The sequence below is a fragment of the Papio anubis genome, chromosome X (genome assembly GCF_008728515.1).
Source record: "Papio anubis isolate 15944 chromosome X, Panubis1.0, whole genome shotgun sequence".
Classification (NCBI taxonomy): domain Eukaryota; kingdom Metazoa; phylum Chordata; class Mammalia; order Primates; family Cercopithecidae; genus Papio; species Papio anubis.
The window spans coordinates 67304137-67323094 of record NC_044996.1 but is presented as its reverse complement, the minus strand read 5'-3'; the positions used below and the strand labels follow the sequence as shown (position 1 = coordinate 67323094).

The 18958-nt window shown below is 36.9% G+C and overlaps 1 protein-coding gene across 8 annotated transcripts in view; it reads left to right on the top strand.

Moving 5' to 3' along the window:
* CHM (CHM Rab escort protein) overlaps positions 1-18958 on the top strand; it is a 193641-nt gene that overhangs the window by 57037 nt on the left and 117646 nt on the right. For 6 of the 8 annotated variants that reach the window (XM_017953980.3, XM_021932889.2, XM_031660757.1 and 3 more), the window contains exons 3-4: positions 10420-10492; positions 13328-13452. In XM_017953980.3, coding sequence (XP_017809469.1) covers positions 10420-10492; positions 13328-13452 — 198 coding nt within the window. The remainder of the gene's footprint in view (positions 1-10419; positions 10493-13327; positions 13453-18958) is intronic. The other 2 variants (XM_021932894.2, XM_021932893.2) reach the window with 1 other exon arrangement.

Here is an 18958-nt window from a genome sequence, read left to right as displayed (position 1 = left end):
TTTTCTTGGAACACCTATTAATAATAGCTCATTTTGATGGGGTACATTTTAGAAAAGGTTAATTTAGTAATCAGGACCAGGTACTACTCAATTAAGTGTTTAACTTCATTGAAACACAGCTACCATTATATCTTGTGGACTAAATGGTGCTAGCCAGCTTAAAAGTTTGGGAATTTGTATGTTGTAATGGACAGGATTAGAGTTCAGGAGAACCGAGTTTCAATTGCAGTTCTGCAAATTGTAACTGTGTGGCCCTGACTAGTGACTAAACTCTACACAGACAAGTCATAGTGTTCTCATCTATGAAATAACACCCTTTCTATCTGCCTCACAAGATTACCAGAAGAATCTGTGAGAAAATAGTTGTAAAAACAAGTTGGGAAATTAAAACTGCTGTCAATGGAAGATGGTATTTCTACTACTCTAGGAAAAGGAATTGTAGGAGCAGTGAATGAATAATAGGACAGTCTGAGATTGAGCTATGCTGTTCTTGTTCCCATCGAGCAACCTTGGATATCATCAGCTACCTGCCTGAAAACATTTTCAACTCCTAATTTCTTAATAATTAGAATGGTTCCCAGATGAATGTGCTTGAATGTCAGTAGCTTCATCTTTTGTTACTGTTCTTGGATTTGCTTACAGAAGCCATTTCACAATACAATATGTAGTTTAGTAGCATTTAGCTATGCCTGCTGCTGAATATTCAACACTGAATTGTAATTATGATGCACAATGGAAAAGAAGATTGTTAGGATTTAATTAATAAGCTCTAGTTAATGGGTTTAATACTCAGCCTTCTCATATAGTTCAACTTTCTTTGAGTCTACATGTAATATTTCTTTTCTGTTGAGATGTTAAGCAAACTGATATTGCTTTAACATTAAACACCATGTGAAGGATGAGAAAGATCTTGATTAAGTTTCAGTACTATTTTTTTCTATTATCTTCTTGATGAGTGTTAAGGGAGGGTTGTATAACTTATTTCCTTATTGTTTCTGGAAAACCTTAGGTGGCACTCTGAATAAGCTATGCAAAGCTTTCAAAAGATTACAACCATGTTTTCTACAATTTTTTTTTTTTTTTAACTTTTAGGTCTACAGGTACATGTGAAGGTTTGTTACATAGGTAAACTCGTGTGATGGGGTTCATTGTACACATTAGCTCAGCAACTAGGTATTAAGCCCAGTACCCAAAAGTTATATTTTCCACTCCTCTTCCTCCTCTCACCCTCAAGTACACCCCAGTGTTTGCTGTTGCCTTCTTTGTGTTCCTAAGTTCTTATGATTTAGCTCCCACTTGTAAGTGAAAACACTTGGTATTTGGTTTTCTGTTCCTGTGTTAGTTTGCTAAGGATAATAACCTCCAGCTCCATCTGTGTTCACGCAAAAGACACAATCTTGTTCTTTTCTATGGCTGAATAGTATTCCATGGTGTATATATACCACATTTTTTTAATCCAATCCATCATTGATGGACATTTAAGTTGATTCTATGTCTTAGCTATTGGGAATAGTGCTACAGTGAACATTTGCAGGCATGGGTCTTTATGGTAGAATTATTTATATTCCTTTGGATATATACCCACTACTGGGATTGCTGGATTAGATGGTAGCTCTGCTTTTAGCTCTTTGAAGAATGTTCATACTGCTTTCCACAGTGGTTAAATTTACACTTCCACCAACAGTGTACAAGTGTTCCCTTTCGTCTGCAACCTTGCCAGCATCTGTTATTTTTTGACTTTTTAGTAATGGCCATTTTGACTAGTGTGAGATGGTATCTCATTGTGGTTTAGATTTTCATTTCTCTAATGATTAGTGATGTTGAGTTTTGTTTTTTTTTTCATATGCTATTGACTACATGTATGTTTTCTTTTGAAAAGTGTCCATGTACTTTGTCCACTTTTTAATGGGATTGTTTGTTTTTCTCTTGTAAATTTGTTGAAGTTCTTTTTAGATGTTGGATATTAGACCCTTGTCAGATGCATGATTTGCAAAAATTTTCTCCCATTCTGTAGGTTGTGTGTTTATTCTGTTGATAGTTTCTTTTGCTGTGCAGAAACTCTTAAGTTTAATTAGATTCCACTTGTCAATTTTTGCTTTTGTTATGATTGCTTTTGGTATCTTTGTTATGAAATCTTTGCCCATTCCTATGTCCAGGATGGTATTGCCTAGGTAGTCTTCCAACGATTTAATAGTTTTGGGTTTTGCATTTAAGTCTTTAATCCATCGAGTTGATTTTTGTATATGGTATAAGAAAGGGCTCCAGGTACAGTCTTCTACATATGGCTAGTCTGTTATCCCAGCACAATTTATTGAATAGGGAGTCTTTTCCCCATTGCTTGTTTTTGTCAGCTTTGTTGAAGATAGGTGGTCATAGGTGGGCAATCTTATTTCTGGGCACTCTATTCTATTCCATTGGTCTATGTGCCTGGTTTTGTACCAGTACCATACTGTTTTGGTTACTGTAGCCATGTAGTATATAGTTTGAAATCTGGTAACGTGATGCCTCCAGCTTTGTTCTTTTTGCTCAGGATTGCCTTGGCTATTTGGGTATTTTTTGGTTATACATACATTTTAAAGTAGTCTTTTCTAGTTCTGTGAACAGTGTTGTTGGTAGTTTGATAGGGATTGCATTTAATCTGTAAATTGCTATGGGCAATACGGCCATTTTAATGATACTGATTCCTCCTATTCATGAGCAGGGGATGTTTTTACATTTGTTTGTGTCTTTTGATTTCTCTGAGCAGTGGTTTCTAATTCTTACTGTAGAGAACTTTTACTTCCCTGGTTAACTGTATTCCTAGGTGTTTTATTCTTTTTGTGGCAATTGTGAATGAGATTGGCTTTCTGATTTGGCTCTTGCCTTGCCTATTATCAATGTATAGGAATGGTAGGGATTTTTGAACATTGATTTTGTATCCTGAAACTTTGCTGAAGTTGTTTATCAGCTGGAGGAACTTTTGGGCCGAGACTGTGGGGTTTTCTAGATACAGAATCATGTAGTCTGCAAACCAAGATGGTTTGACTTCCTCTTTTTCTTTTGGATGCCCTTTATCTCTTTCTCTTGCCTAATTGATCTGACTAGGACTTCCAATACTATCTTGAATAGGAGTGGTGAGAGAGGGCATTCTTGTCTTGTGCCAGTTTTCAAGGTGAATCCTAGCTTTTGCCCATTCAGCATGATGTTGTCTGTAGGTTTCTTATAGATGATTCTTATTATTTTGAGATGTATTCCTGTAATACTTAGTGTGCTAAGAGTTTTTAACATGAATGAATGTTGAATTTTATCAAAAGTCTTTTCTGCATCTATTGAGGTAAACGTGGTTTTTGTCTTCAGTTCTGTTTATGTGATGAATCACATTTATTTATTTATGTATGTTGAAGTAACCTTGCATCCCGGAGATGAAGCCTGCTTGATCGTGGTGAATTAACCTTTTGATTTGCTACTAGACTCCATTTGCAAGTATTTTGTTGAAGATTTTTGCATCAATATTCAATCAAGGATATTGGCCCAAAGTTTTCTTTTTCTATTGTATCCCTGCAAGGTTTTTGTTTCAGGATGATGCTGGCCTCGTAGAATGAGTTGGGGAGGAGTCCCTCAGTTTTTTTGGAATAGTTTCAGTAGGAATGGTACCAGCTCTTCTTTTGTGCATCTGGTAGAATTCGGCTGTGAATCCATCTGGTCCTGGGCCTGTTTTGGTTGGTAAGCTATTTATTTCTGATTCCATTTCAAAGCTTGTTATTGGTCTGTTCAGAGAATCAGTTTATTCCTAGTTCAGTCTTGGGAGGGTGTATGTGTCCAGGAATTTATCCATTTCTTTTATGTTTTCTAATTTGTATGCATAGTGGTGTTAATAGTAGCTTCTGATGGTTATTTATATTTCTTTGGGGTCAGTGGCAATACTCCCTTCGTCATTTCTAATTGTGTTTATTTGTGTCTTCTTTCTTTTCAAGTCTAACTGACGTCCTATCTATCTTATTAATTTTTTCAAAAAGCCAACTCCTGGATTCACTGATCTTTTGAATGGTTTTTCCTGTCTTCATTGAAATTCTTGGTTGCAAATCTTTTTCTTTAAGAATGTTGAATATGGGTTCCCACTCTTTTCTTGCTTGGGTGGTTTCAGCTGAGAGGACCACTTTTAGCTTGATGGGGTGCCCTTTCTCTCTAGCTGCCCTTAATGTTGTTTCTTTCATTTTGCCTTTGGAACATCGGAAGATTACGTGTTTTGGGGATGATCTTCTTGTGTAGAATCTTGCAGGGGTTTTATGTATTTTCTGTATTTGACTATTGGCCTCTCTAGCAAGGTTGGGAAAGTTATCATGGAAGATATCCTGAAATATGTTTTCCAAGTTCTTTGCTTTTCACCTGTCTCTTTCAGGGATGCCAATGATTTGTAGATTTTGCCTGTTTACATAATCCCATACTTCTCAGTCATATTGTTTATATCTTTTTGTTGTTTTTTATTTTTGTTGGTCTTATTTTAGAGAACCAGTGTTAAAGTTCTGAGATTCTTTCCTCAGGTTGGTTTATTCTGCTGTTAATACTTGTGATTGCATTGTGATATCCTTGAATTATTGTGTTATTCTGCTTTGTCAGATTTGTTAGTTTTTTTTTTTTTTTTAATTGTTCCAGCTGTTTCATCCTTCAGCTCTTGTATTGTTTTATTGTGATTCTTAGCTTCTTTGGGTTGGGTTTCTCCATCTTCCTGAATCTCAAAGATTTTCATTTCTTTCCATATTCTGAATTACATTTCTGTCATTTCAGGCAGCTCAGCCTGGTAGAGAACTCTTGTTGGAGAACTGGTGTGGTTGTTTGAAGGACGTACGACACTGGCCATTTGAGTTACCGCAGTTCGTACATTGGTTCTTTCTCATATCTGCCTGTGGGTATTCCTTTAACTGAAGCATAGACTGAGTACAGTCAGTAGACTTCTTTTCTGGTTCTTTTCACAGGACCAAGGCTTTGTGCACAGTCTTTATTGGAAGCTGACTTCTTGTCTTTGGTTTAAGAGAGGGCTATGTTAGTGAGTATTTTTGGTCTTGAAGCCTTGGCGTGTCATCCAGTAGGTGGCACTTAAGTGTTCTGGTTAGTTGGTAGATTCTTGCTTGGTCGTGTCTCTGCTATGTTTCCTCACAGTTGCAGCCATGTTCCTTATCAATGCTCTGAAAGTGTGTGTTCCTTTCCCCCTTGAGTGCTGGCTGTAGACCATTACTTGGTGCTCCTGGGCTGCCCACTGAAACTGGGGTGATCTCAGCGTTTATGTTTTTTCCATAACTTGGAGGCAGCAGAGTAAGGGACCTTAGTAGTGATTTTGGCCAAGGGTCTTTTACTTGTACCGTGGGGGCTCCACCCCAGAGAGATGCAGGTCAGCAGTTGCTCAGTGCGAGCAGTCCAGGAATCAGGATCTGTGCTCTGGGCCCAACCTGGGTGTTCTCTAGTGGCGAGCAGTGGGGGGTGGGTGCAACTTACGGGAAATGGAGTGACCCTTTTTTCTGTCGACTACAGTTAGTTGGAGGTTTGGGTAAAACACTTAGGATCTTTGCTTCTTCACTAGTCCGAGGGTAGCAAGGGAATTCCACTGCAGAGGCAGTGGCAGAGAGGCTTTCAGATGCTCCTGGGGGCTCTGTCCAGGGAGTTGCCGAGCTGCTACTGGCTTAATAGCTCTGGTGTGGGTAGCTGGTGACCCAGGCCTGGAGGACCTGCCTGGTGAGGAGTTATGGGAACGGGCTCCCGTGTAACAGTCTGGCTGCTTTTCTGTAGGGCTGCTATGGTATGCTGGGTGCCTGCTCCAGTTGCTAATGACCTTGGATTTTCCAGTACCTCCAAGTATCAACATTGAAGGCTGTGAAGCAGCAAATATGGTGGCCTGCCCCTCCCTTTGGGAGATCTATCTGAGGAAGATGTGGACTTATTGCCAGACTTAAGGCACCTATAGGATATGGCTGGAGACTTTGGTTGGGAGGTCCTGCCTCATAAGGAGGAATGGGATTGAGGTTCCACTTAAGAAATGCTGTCTGGCCATGTTTTTGTAGAACAGCCGTGCTGTGCTGGTGGACCACTTCCGTCCCTGGTTGGCTTGGACTCCCCAAAGCCCGAAGGCTGGAATGGCTATGTCACCCAAAGAGCAAAGATGGTGGCGCACCCCTCCATCTGGGAGCTTCCTTCCAGGGAGTTTTTATATCTCTTTTGGCCAGAGAACACTGGCGAGGGCTGCTGGTTCCAGTTGGGAGGTCCCACCCAGTGAGGAGGAATGGAATTGGGAATCACTTAAAAAAGCAGTCTGGTCACATTTTCATAGAGTAGCTGTGCTTTGCTCGGGGACCGCTTTTGCCCTGGCTTGAACTCTTCAAAGCTCTAAGGGTGGAAGGGCTAAGTTGCCCAAACAGCAAAGATGGTGGCCTGCTTTTCCCTCTGGGTGCAATGTTTGAAAATTTGAAACCAGGGAGGTTTCAAATTTCTTTTTGGCTAGAAAACACTGGTGGGGGTGGCTGGAGGTCCTGGTTCAGAGGTCCTGCCTAGTGAGGAGGAATGGGAAAACAGCAGTCTGGGCCCGGGTGCGGGGGTTCACGCCTGTAATCCCAGCACTTTGAGAGACCGAGGCAGGCAGATCATGAGGTCAAGAGATCAAGATCATCTTGGCCAACACGGTGAAACTCTGTCTCTACTAAAAATACAAAAATTTGCTGGACGTGGTGGCACATGCCTATAGTCCCAGCTACTCGGGAGGCTGAGGCAGGAGAATCGCTTGAACCCGGGAGGTGGAGGTTGCTGTGAGCCGAGATTATGCCACTGCACGCCAGCCTGGAGACAGAGTGAGACTTCATCCAAAACACAAACAACAACAACAACAAAAAAAAGTCTGGCCACGTTTTTGTAGAGCAGCTGTGCTGGTCTTGTGGAACTGATTCTGACCTGGGGTGGCTTGGACTCTCCAAAGTCCAAAGACTGGAAAGACTAAATTGCCCAAATAGCAAAAATGGCAGCCCGCCTCTCCCCCTGGGAGCTCTGTCTCAGAGAGGTGTGATGCTGCTCCCTTTGGCTGGCTAGAATTCCAAGCCAGTGGTTCTTATCCTGTGAGGTGCCATGGAAGTGGGGCCTGCAGATTGTTGCTGCCCAGTCCCCTGAATTCGGCCCCTTTCCTAGGGATATGTATGGGGGTCTAGCCTCCCACTTCTTTGGAGTCGCAGCTTCTTTAGCCGGGTTGCCTGAAAGTTACAGTCAAGTCCTGACCCCACTCCCAGTTTGTGGTATTTTTCATCATAGATTAACTTTTTCCACAATTTTATATAAATGGTATCATACAATATGTACTCTTTGGCTAAGGCTTTCACTCAGCCTAATGTTTTTGAGATTCATTTATGTTTATATAGCAGATGATTATTCCTTTTTATTGGTGAATAGTATCCCATTTTATGGATATACGACAGTTTGTTTATTCATTCTCCTGTTGATGGTTACGTGGATTATCATCAGTTTGGGGCTATTAATAAAGCTGCTGTGGAAAGATTTGTACAAGTATTTTTGTCAGTATATGCTTTTCTCATGTGTAATTGCCTAGAAATTGAAATTACTCGATCATAAGGCGGATATATATTTATCTTATAAAAAACTGCCAGATATTTTTAGAAAGTGCTTGTACTGTTTTATATGCTCACCAAAATAAATGAGCGTTCTGGCCCTCTACATCAATACCAGGTATTGACAATCTTTTAAATTATTTTGGTGGCTGCATACTGGAATCTTATATGTTCATTTGTAATGCTACTATAATATGCACTTACCTAATGATATTGAGTACTTTTTCATGTGCTCATTAACCATGTTTTTTTGTGACGTGTCTCTTCAAACCCTTTGCCCATTTTTACCTTTTAATATCTATCTTATTAAGTTGAAAGAGTTCTTTATATATCCTGGATAACAAACCTTTAGTTTTACCTTTTTTTATTTTTTATTTTTGAGACGGAGTTTTGCTCTTTGTCACCCAGGCTGGATGGAGTGCAATGGCACAATCTTGGCTCACTGCAGCCTCCACCTCCTGTGTTCAAGCAATTCTCCTACCTCAGCCTCCTGAATAGCTGGGACTACAGATGTGTGCCCAGCTAATTTTTTTCTATTTTTTTTAGTAGAGATGGAGTTTCACCATTTTGGCCAGTCTAGTCTCGAACTCCTGACCTCAGGTGATCCGCCCACCTCGGCCTCCCAAAGTGCTAGGATTACAGGCATGAACCACCGTGGCCGATCAATACCAAGCCTTTATTATATATATTTTGTGAATATTTGTGTCTGGCCCATTCATTTATTAAAATAATTTATTTTGTAGGGAGGTTTTTCATTTGAAGCCTAATTTATCAATAGTTTTAATTGCTTTTTGTGTCCAAAGAAACTTTTGTCTGTCCTTAATGTTGCATTTTTGATATACATTTATTACTTACATATTGGTATATCCATTCAAATAAATTTTACTTTAATCTTGAAGCTTTCACCCATTAGCCAGTGATGCTCACTTAAGACCTTATGTTGATTGCAAATCAATCTAAGTATCTCAACAAAAAAATATAGAGTCAGTAGTTTCAGGTTTTTTTCCCCTCCTTTAAAGCCTAGGATATTTTCTAGTTTTGTAGTTTCAGGTTTTTTCCCCCTCCTTCAAAGCCTAGGATATTTTCTAGTTTTGTTGAGTTTTATATTTGAAGGATGAGAAGAGATAGCAGAAGTGTATTCTTCTCAGGCAAGAGGGATGAAAGTATAAATTGCTATGGGGAAACCTCAAATTCTAACATTCCTCTGTCTTCTCTATAGCTGCCATCACCCACCTTCTCCTTCCTTTCACTGTTCTCTCTGACGCAAGGGGTCACTGCTTGTAGGTTTCCTGATTCCAACATTTTAGTAAAGAGTGGCCATCTAGAATTGCTCCTATAGCTGAAATTCTAGCTAAATTTTAAAGACCACTGGAGATTCTGGACAGTGTATGAATTTACATTATTTCCGAAGAGACTGTCAGATGTAAGTACAATACGATTTATATTAATAAAGCTACTTTCACAGGCGTTTTATTTAACCCTTTTCTCTGTTAGAGAAAAGCAGTACTTGTTTGGTAAAATGCTTGAGCCTAAAATCTGCTTACTTTTCAGACCTATGTCAACAGTTGATTTAAGAAACGTGAATCAGAATTGGGAGATGATCTCTAGTAGCATTATGCAAGAGTTATTTTATATTGTATTTTATTTCATTTCATTATTTTATTTTATGATGAGGTCTTGCTATTTTTCACAGGCTGGTGTTGAACTCCTGGGCTCAAGGACTCCTCTCTCTTTAGCCTCCCAAGTAGCTGGGATAACAAGTGTGTGCCCCTGTGCCTGGCTGGAAGAGTCATGTTAGATATCACATTATAAGTTTTATTTTTTGTTTAATTGTTTAAAAACCTTTCATGAATTTTTATTTTATTAGAGAAGCAGAGAAGCAAAAATAAAAATGAAACAAAACCAAGAATCCCTCCCAACCAGAACCAGAATGGGTGTTGTAGGTGGGGTCAAGTGTACTTAGGGGTTCATCATATAGAGTCAGTAAGTGCAAATCGTTTTACAAGGATCGGAGGCCCAATATGCAGTGAAGAATTAAAGAGTTCTGGTTGCAGAAAATCCCCACTTAATGGTCTAATGTCTACAAAGTTTACCTGATCCTAGTTAGGAGACCTCTGGGTTGTCCGAAACAGCGATCTTCACATGACTGAGGAATGAAGAATAATAGCTCACCCAGTTATTAGTGAGAATTTTGTTTCTGTTACACTTACTGCAAATGTCTTGACGTGATGTGAATAACTGTTTCCCAGGATCTCCTTTTATTTTTGACCCTAAAGGCTAAGAACAGCACAGGGTCTTCTACTTTATCTAAAGTATCCAATTGTGTGTCTGGGTGTTTGTGTACGTTTTGTGTTGGAGATGGGTTTGGTGGTGGGTGGTGGTGGTGGTGGCGGTGGCGGCGGAGGTGTTGGTGGAGGAGGAGGAGATTTAAGTACTTACAGAAAACTTAGCAGTTTTTTAGTAGCTTTTTTTGAGATCTATCAAGATTTTCTTCCTTGCCACATTTGTAAACCCAAGAGTCATATATATTTATGTTATGTGCTAAATGCCCATGTCAAGCTGTTCACATAATCAGTGGAGAAAGCTTTAAGGAAGCCAAAGATGTTTTTTTAACTCCTTATATGATGAAAAATTTCTTTTGGGATCTGAGAGGCCCACTTTTAGCCTACCACTTCCACTTATGTGAGCATTCCAGTTATGTGTACTTTTGAACTCTTGAGGCAGTAATATTAAAAAGTGAAGTAAGTTTAAGTGTTAAAGATGGTTTGTTGATGAAGATCAGTGAATTGATTTTTATACCCTTTTCTTTACTCTTTTTTTTTTTTTTTTTAAATTGTTACAGAAGAAGCTACTATGGAGGAAACTGGGCCAGTTTTAGCTTTTCAGGACTATTGTCCTGGCTAAAGGAACACCAGGTAAAGTTTGTATCTGATCTTTTAATTTGCTTTGTTTTATTGTATGTTACATAGTAACCCTGCATTGAAGAAAACCCTAAGCTTCACCTGCAATACGGGATTGATTCTTTATTTTTCTTCACTTATTTTACAAAAAACATATAAAGTCACCTTTTCAGCTAATATTTTCCCAGTGTCTTTATCCTGTTTTAAATATAAATAGAGGCCGGGTGCAGTGACTCATGCTTGTAATTCCAACATTTTGGGAGGCCAAGGTGGGCGGATCACCTGAGGTCAGGAGTTCAAGACCAGCCTGGCCAACGTGGCAAAATCCCGTTTCTACTAAAAATACAAAAATTAGCCGGGCATGGTGGCACGTGTCTGTAGTCCCAGCTACTCAGGAGGCTGAGGCAGGAGAATCACTTAAACTGGGGAGGTGGAGGTTGCAGTGAGCCGAGATTGCACCATTGCACTCCAGCCTGGGCAACAGGGTGAGACTCTGTCTCAAAAAAAAAAAAAAAAAAAAAAAAAGAAATATATATATGTGTATAAATATAAATAGAAATATTGGCCGAAGAGTAAACTGTTTATACTTAATAACCATTTTCTAATTATTTATATGCCAAATATGACAATAATTTTTCCCCAAAATCATCTTTAGAAAAAATATCCTAGTCCTTATAAAATCTCACATTTACTGGTTGCTCTTAGAGTTAGTATATTTTGAACAAACACCAAAAAAAAAAAAAAAAAAAAGCCTAACAATTTGGGGAAGATACATTAATTTGAAATGATCTCAGTGGTGATTTTATATTTATAGATGTCACCTGACAGAATCAGCCAAAAGAAAAATCAAAGAAATTTAGTATGAATTCAGTGATTTTTTTCTAAGGGTAGGATCTCAATACCAAGCTGTTTAATACCATTATAAAGAAACTGTTTAGGGATCATGTATAGCATAATATGGAGAGTCAGTTATGGAGTTTGCTAACTTTTATAAGACAGATTTTTAAAAAGCTGTCCTAATCTTATGCAGATTGGTACGTGTGGCTTGAAATGAAATTTCTGCTGAGAGCATCATACAGAAGATCAGAAACTGCCGTATCGCAAAAGAATTTCGATGTTTGGAAAGGAGGATGATGTAGTCCAGAAAATTGTATTCAGTTAGCTAAGACTTGTTAAGCATTTATCATGTACCAAGCACCATTGCATTGATTGATTGATTTAATCAGTGTACATGACTTAATCATTGTGCATGACTCAAAAAGTGCCTCTCATGATGACAAAGACACTGATATTGAAGATACAGTGAAAATTCAGATTGAATATTGTTGCATGAAATGAGTGTAGAGAAACAAGCAATATTTGTAAAATAGCATTTCATATAATTCAAACTGTGTAAGTCAAGAGAGTAAATAAGTAGATATTTAGCTGTTTGGTCTGTATGCTTAAATATTCATGTATTTACTTTGATCAGAAACTCTTTTTTACATCTTATTTTTGGGAGGTGTATGTGACGGTCACCTTATATTTAGGCTTATTTAGTACTTCCATAAGAAAATTTAGTGTAGATTCTCAGAACAACAATAACAAAATATACCCCAATAGTCTGAATGGAAGTTAAAAAAAATAAATTTGGTGATGTTTTATATTTATTCAAATAAAAATGTTTTTCTGGAAGTTTAGTTTATTTTAATGATTGTTTTACTCCAGGATCTTAACTCTGCCACTGTCTTTGTCTCTCTCCACTCCCTTTCCCTGGTCCACAGTTCTTTTCTTAGGCTGGTAACCTCATGTCTACACATTCAAAATTCTTGTATTTCACCTTCTCTTCTACTTATGGTGGGATGTTTAGTACTATCTAATATTATACTTGATAATAAGAGCTGTATGTCACTACTTTTCTTCAGTTTAAAATTTTAAACACAGGACAACAAAGCCTTTTAAAAATGTTTATTGCCTTTATGACATTTGTAAGTTTAGAAATTTTCTGAGATAAATTTACTTAAAAGATGTTGTAATTCTATTTTCCTACTAGTTCCTTTAGTATGTATAATACAATTTCAAAAAGTTTTCTCTGAGAAAGATGTGTATTACACAGCTTAAGATTTTAAACAGATTAAAAATTGATCCTTGATATTTGAAAAAGGTTTATCTTGACACCTTCAAAAATACTCTGTATTCAGATACTCCATAAAATATAATTCGGAATTATTGAACATTTTAACAGACCACTTTCAACCCTTAGTGAGAGTTTACATGCTTTGTTACACATTCTTGTTTTTTATTGTCTTTCTTGTTTTATAAGGTATTCAGGGACTAATTATTATACAGCCCTTATTTATACTGTGCTGAATATTTTTTAGAAGTACTTTTATATGTAATCAAAATTTGATATGACTAGTGACCAACCTTCAAAGATCTGAAAATAAATAGAATGAAGTTATTTTGACTCTGCTGTTTCAACCAAAAAATGTAAAAAAACCCTGTTTTTATTAACGAGTAATGTATATAACAGATATACTTGATTCTCAGCAGATAGAGGGTTAGTTGTCCTAGTTCTTAAGCAATGTCTAAACAGCCATGTCCGAATGACTTTTTCAAAATTTCATATACCCTGATAGAAAAGTATAAATCAGATCTAGTTTTTGATAGTATAGATTTTACACATTGTTTTTCTCTCCTTCCTTTAAAGTTGGAACACTTGTTGGACTGTCTTTCGTGACTCTGAGTTGATATCCTTTGAGTTTTGGTAAGGTGAAATAAGCATGAATTTAGACAAGAGGTGCATTTTCTCAGAAAATGACATGTTTCACACTGCCCACTTTAATTAAAACTTATCTGTGTTTTGTTTAGGAAAACAGTGACATTGAAAATGACAGTCCAGTGTGGCAAGACCAGATCCTTGAAAATGAAGAAGCCATTGCTCTTAGCAGGAAGGACAAAACTATTCAACATGTGGAAGTATTTTGTTATGCCAGGTATGAAAAGTGTTTACTGCAGGTAAACTAAGTTAATGTCTTTTTCACTCTTCTTCAGAAGAAGCCAACAATAAAGATTTAGGTGGCATTGGTTGCTACAGGTTACATTAATATGCTGGTTTTGCCTGTTTTTAAATGGAGCTTTCAGTTTTCTCTGTTTGGGTGATAATGATAACATCTTGCCTTAATGCCTTCGAATTTACCAAGCTGTTTTAAATATATTATCTCATTTGATCATTAAAACAATTCTGTGCTAGGGTAGGGCAGATAGTAGTAGTAATAGTTGGATTTTTTACAGAAGCCTCAATGGAACTTAAGGAGATTAAGTAGTTGCAGAAGGTCACGTGGCTTGGTAAATGGCAGGGCCACACTTAAGCTCTAGAGTGGTAGAGCTCAAGATTAAATTCCAGAGTTTTTTCCTCCTGCTCCAGGATTCTTCCAACTATATCATCTTTCTTGAATAATACTCAGTGTAGCAAAATGGAAGATTATAATTTTTGAATAAATAAATTTTGTGGGCATAATATTTGGGTACATATTTTGGTAAGTTAGGATAGAACAGTGGGAAGTAATAATGTTTTAAGTATCTTCCTCTGAGAGAGATTCACTGTTTAAAAACAATTGGGTTAGTTTACTTTTTCAAATGATATATGATTGACAGGTTAAAAGGTAATAATCACATAGTTAAGTCATTCAAGTAGTTGTAGAGTCCAGAGGTTTAGAATATCAGACTGTCAGGCACTTTAATGGTAATTAAAACTTAAAATTCAATACACCAGAGATTCTTCAGGATATGCTTTGTCATCTTACATATCATTTTTGTGGCAGAGTGTTAAGCATGAGCCTGTGAAAAGTTTGGGAACGTGCTTGACTTCTTTTTTTTTTTTTTTTTTTTTTTTTTTTTTGAGACGGAGTCTCGCTCTGTCGCCCAGGCTGGAGTGCAGTGGCGCGATCTCGGCTCACTGCAAGGTCCGCCTCCCGGGCTTACGCCATTCTCCTGCCTCAGCCTCCCGAGTAGCTGGGACCACAGGCGCCCGCTACCTCGCCCGGCTAGTTTTTTGTATTTTTTAGTAGAGACGGGGTTTCACCGTGTTCGCCAGGATGGTCTCGATCTCCTGACCTCGTGATCCACCCGTCTCGGCCTCCCAAAGTGCTGGGATTACAGGCTTGAGCCACCGCGCCCGGCCTCGTGCTTGACTTCTTAAGCTATGTTCATATCTTTCATGTAAGTAGCATTCTTTCCCTGTAATATGCAGTTTGTGTTCTGTGATTTTCTGTAAAAGCGCAGCCTTTGAAATGTCTGGTATAGATTATAATTTGTATAATGCTAAATGCCATTTGGTATGAAAAGGTGCAGCTCACTAGCTATTGTTCAGAGCCAGTGCTGAAAGATTTAAAACAGAAGATGATTTCAACTGAAAAGACATATGCTTTAATGAAATGAGGAATAAATATTTGTTAACTTTCTTGTGTACTTTTGTGTGCCCATGAATATAGCTTGACTACAATATAGTGACAGTCACACTGGCCTTCCGAGAGGTATTATACTTTTGTTACTTCAAGGCCACTGATTACTTTTTATGATAATTGAGGTTCATAGTTTCTAATGGCTGAGTTGATACATTTTGAATGCAAAGAAAATTATCTTATTTTCAGTTCCTGATCTCTTTAGTTTCATTTGTATAACTTCTCAAAGTGAGAAACTAAATTGTTGTTGGTGGAAGTTTTGTTTGAAGACAGTGAAATAGAACTGTTATATGTTCCTCTTGCCAGTTAGAGTGTGGGGCAAACAGTAAATTGGGTAATGTTCTATATGTCTTAATTCACTTGGAAAAGTTAGCTGGTTATTAATGTCAGGAAAATAATAACTGGTTATTTCCTAAGCAGGAAAAGCCTTGAGAACATCCAGGAAAGTAGAGAAAGTACAGAAAATCCATTTGTAAAGGCTATCTATAGTAAGTTCTGGCAACATGGGTAAATAGGACTAACAATATCTCACTTAGCCCCAGCAAGACTGGCTTCCTTAATCTTTTGGATCATGTTCACAAACTTGAAATTATATGAAAGAGGCTAAGGCCAAAATAGTTGTCACAAAATTTTACATTATACAAGAGGTTATCATCAGCACTCACTTAAATCAAAAGCCTTATTTATTTAATACTTATTTCTGACAACTTCATTTTCTGTGTGTGTGTGTGTGTGTGTGTGTGTGTGTGTCTATGGGTGTGTTGTGCATGTTTGTGTTTCCCCCTAGCATTGTAGTTTAAAGCAGCAAATAGGAAGGGGTATCTGCTAGAGGCAGGGAAACTGAGAACCACATGGAAACTAGGGTTATAGTCCTTAATTTGCTATGTGATACTGAGCAAGAGATGTCTATTTTGAGTCTATGTTTTGCCATTAATAAAACGTGTTTGGAGGGGTTTGGACTAGGCGATCTCAGAAGTCTCTCTGGGCTCTAACATGCTACTATTTTAAGTGCTACTTGGTAGAATAATAAAGGAGAAGACAGCATTGGCAAGCTGAAAGCATACTTTGGGCCATTTAGTGTATGGGTAAGTGGCTTTTCATGTCAGAAGATCCCTTAAGGCCATCACTATATTATAGTCCAGTATAACAGGTGATGATCACAATTGTATCCCAGTGTCTTCAGGCAAAAGTTACATAATGTTCTTTATCCTCTACTTGAAAAAGTAGAGGATTTGAAGTACGTTTTAGAACGACAAGTATTAAAAATGATTAGAATAAAAATTGTACCATTTTAAGAGACGAGCTTTTGTTATCTAGAAAATTCTCTTACTTCCTCTTGAGTAAGTAAGAGTATCACTATATAGTAGATCTTTAACATTTTTAAAGGATACATTACAAAATCTTCATGGCTACCCTTTTGTAAATAATGAAAAATATGGTACAGGTTTCTGGCTTTTTGTCGTTGCTTTTTGAAACATATGTGTTAGTGATGCTAATGTTACATTTTGCAGATATGGAGTTTGTGTGTATTTAGTTCCATACAATTTTATCACATTTGTGGGTTCATGTATTCACTATCACAGTCAAGTTACAGAGCAGAGCAGTTCTATCACCACAAGGACTCCTACTATTGTTTTTCTGTTAGCACATCTGATCTACTTCTTATTCACCCTACCATTCATAACTCCTGGCAACCACTAATCTGTTTTCCAGCTCTATAATCTTGTCATTTTAAGAATATTATGTAAATGGAACTGTATAGTATGTAATGTTTTGGCATGGGCTTTTTTTTTAACTCAGCATAATTCCCTGGAGATTCATCCAGGTTGTTGTCTGCATTAGTAGTTTGTTCATTTTTCATCACTGAATAGTATTCCACAGTAATGGATTTACCACAGTTTGTTTAATCATTCAACCATTGAAAAACATCTGACTGTTTCTAGTTTTTGCTATTATAAATAAAGCTGTTATGCAATTTTGTGCATGCATTGGTTTTAATGTGACTTTCTCTGGGATAAAAGTTTTCATTTATCTGGGATAAATACCTAATATATAATTGCTGGGTCATATGGTAATTACATATTTGGTTTTAAAAGAAACTGCTAAGCTGTTTCAGAGGAGCTATGCCATTTTACATTCCTTCCAGAAATGTGTAAGTAATCCAGTTTCTCCACATACTTACCTTAATTTGATGTTGTCACTTTCTTATTTTAGCCATTTTGATGGCTCATTTTGAATATTTTTTCATGTTCTCTTATTTGCCGTCCATAAACCTTTTTTGGTGAAGTGTCTGTTCATGTCTTCTGCTTGTTTTAAAATTGGATTAGTTTCTTACTGTTGAATTTTCAGAGTTAAAAAAAATCCATTCTAGATATGTGTCCTTTGTCAGATATGTATTTGGAGAATATTTTCCCCAAGTCTCTAGGTTGTGTTTTCATCCTCTTTAAATAGGATATTTTACAGGGCAAATATTTTTAATCTTGATGAGATCTAATTGATCAATTGGATGATTATTTTGGTGTGAAGTCTAAGAACTTTTTGCCTAACTATAGGTATAGATTTTCTCTTATTTTTTTTTTTTAAATTATAGTTTTATGTTGGATGTTTAGGTGAGTGTTCTTTTTTGTTTTTCGATCTAAGGATATCCAATTGCTTCAACACCATTTATTGAAAAGGCTATTCTTCCTCCATTGAATTACTTTTATACCTTTGTCAAAAATCAGTTGATTGTACTTGGATGGGTCTATTTTGATGTTCTTTATTCTGTTCGATCTATTTGTTTTTTCCTCCACTAATATCACATTATCTTTATTACTGAAGCTATATGATAGGCTTTACTCTTAGATAAATTCCTCCCAATTTATTTTTCCTTGTCAAGATTGTTTTAGATATTTTAGAGTTTGTGCCTTTCCATATAAATGTTTAAATAAACTTGTCTATGTCTAAAGAAAAACCTTGCTGAGATTTTGATAACAATTGCTTTAATACTATAGATTAGTTTGGGAGGATTGACCTCTTTATTATTTTGAGTCTTCTAATCTATGAACATGGTATGTCTCTCTATTTATAAAGCTCATCTTTGATTTTCTTCAATAGAATCTTGTAATTTTCAGCATACTGATCCTGTACATGTTTCGTTAATTGCATACCTAAATATTTAAATTTCTTTGGAACAATTATAAATGGTATTGTCTTTTTAATTTTGGTTTTCACATATTCATTGCTACTATCTAGCAGTGCACTTGCCTTTTATGTTTTGATTTTGGATATTTATTGAAATCTTGCTGAATTTACTTCCCAGTTCTGGAAGCTTTTTTGTAGATTGCTTGGGATACCTAGATAATTATGTGTTCAGTAAAGAGGAAAAGTTTTACGTCTTTCTTTTCACTGGCTGCTTTTTTTGTTTGTTGGTTTAGTTTTGTTTTTAAGAATCTATTTTCTGTTGTGAGTCATGTGTTTTCCATCCACAGCCTTATGCCACAGGTTAATTGTGTTTCTGCTTATCTTTAGGATCGCTTAATAAGCCCTACTTTGTTCTTTTTTCCCAGAAAGGAAGTTCTCATCACTTCCTGAGGACATTTTAATTATACACTAATGCTGGGTAATCATTTGAGGTCTCTCATTTGCTGAATATATTGTTCTTCCACATAGTGTCTCAGCATATGCAATTCAAATCTATAATCTGGCCAAATGACAAATTATCAAAAGTACTACCCTTAAATGATTATTCATGCCAAGAGTTTAGTGTTTTTGCTTGTATCAAGCAAGTAAATAGATATAAGTCAACCTTGAATCTTTGGTGCACTATATATGAGGAGTATTGTTTTAAATGTTTTTGTAAATTTCTAAAACATCATGTAAAAATGACTTCGTAATGATATGAAGGCTAAAATATTATGATGTGTCTTGTCACTTTAGACCAGATGACTTAGCTTATTTATAGAGTTGGTGTATATTATGGTAGAATCTATGGTTTGATTTCTTTCTTTTTTTTTTTTTCTTTGAGACAGAGTCTCACTTTGTCACCACGCTGGAGTAC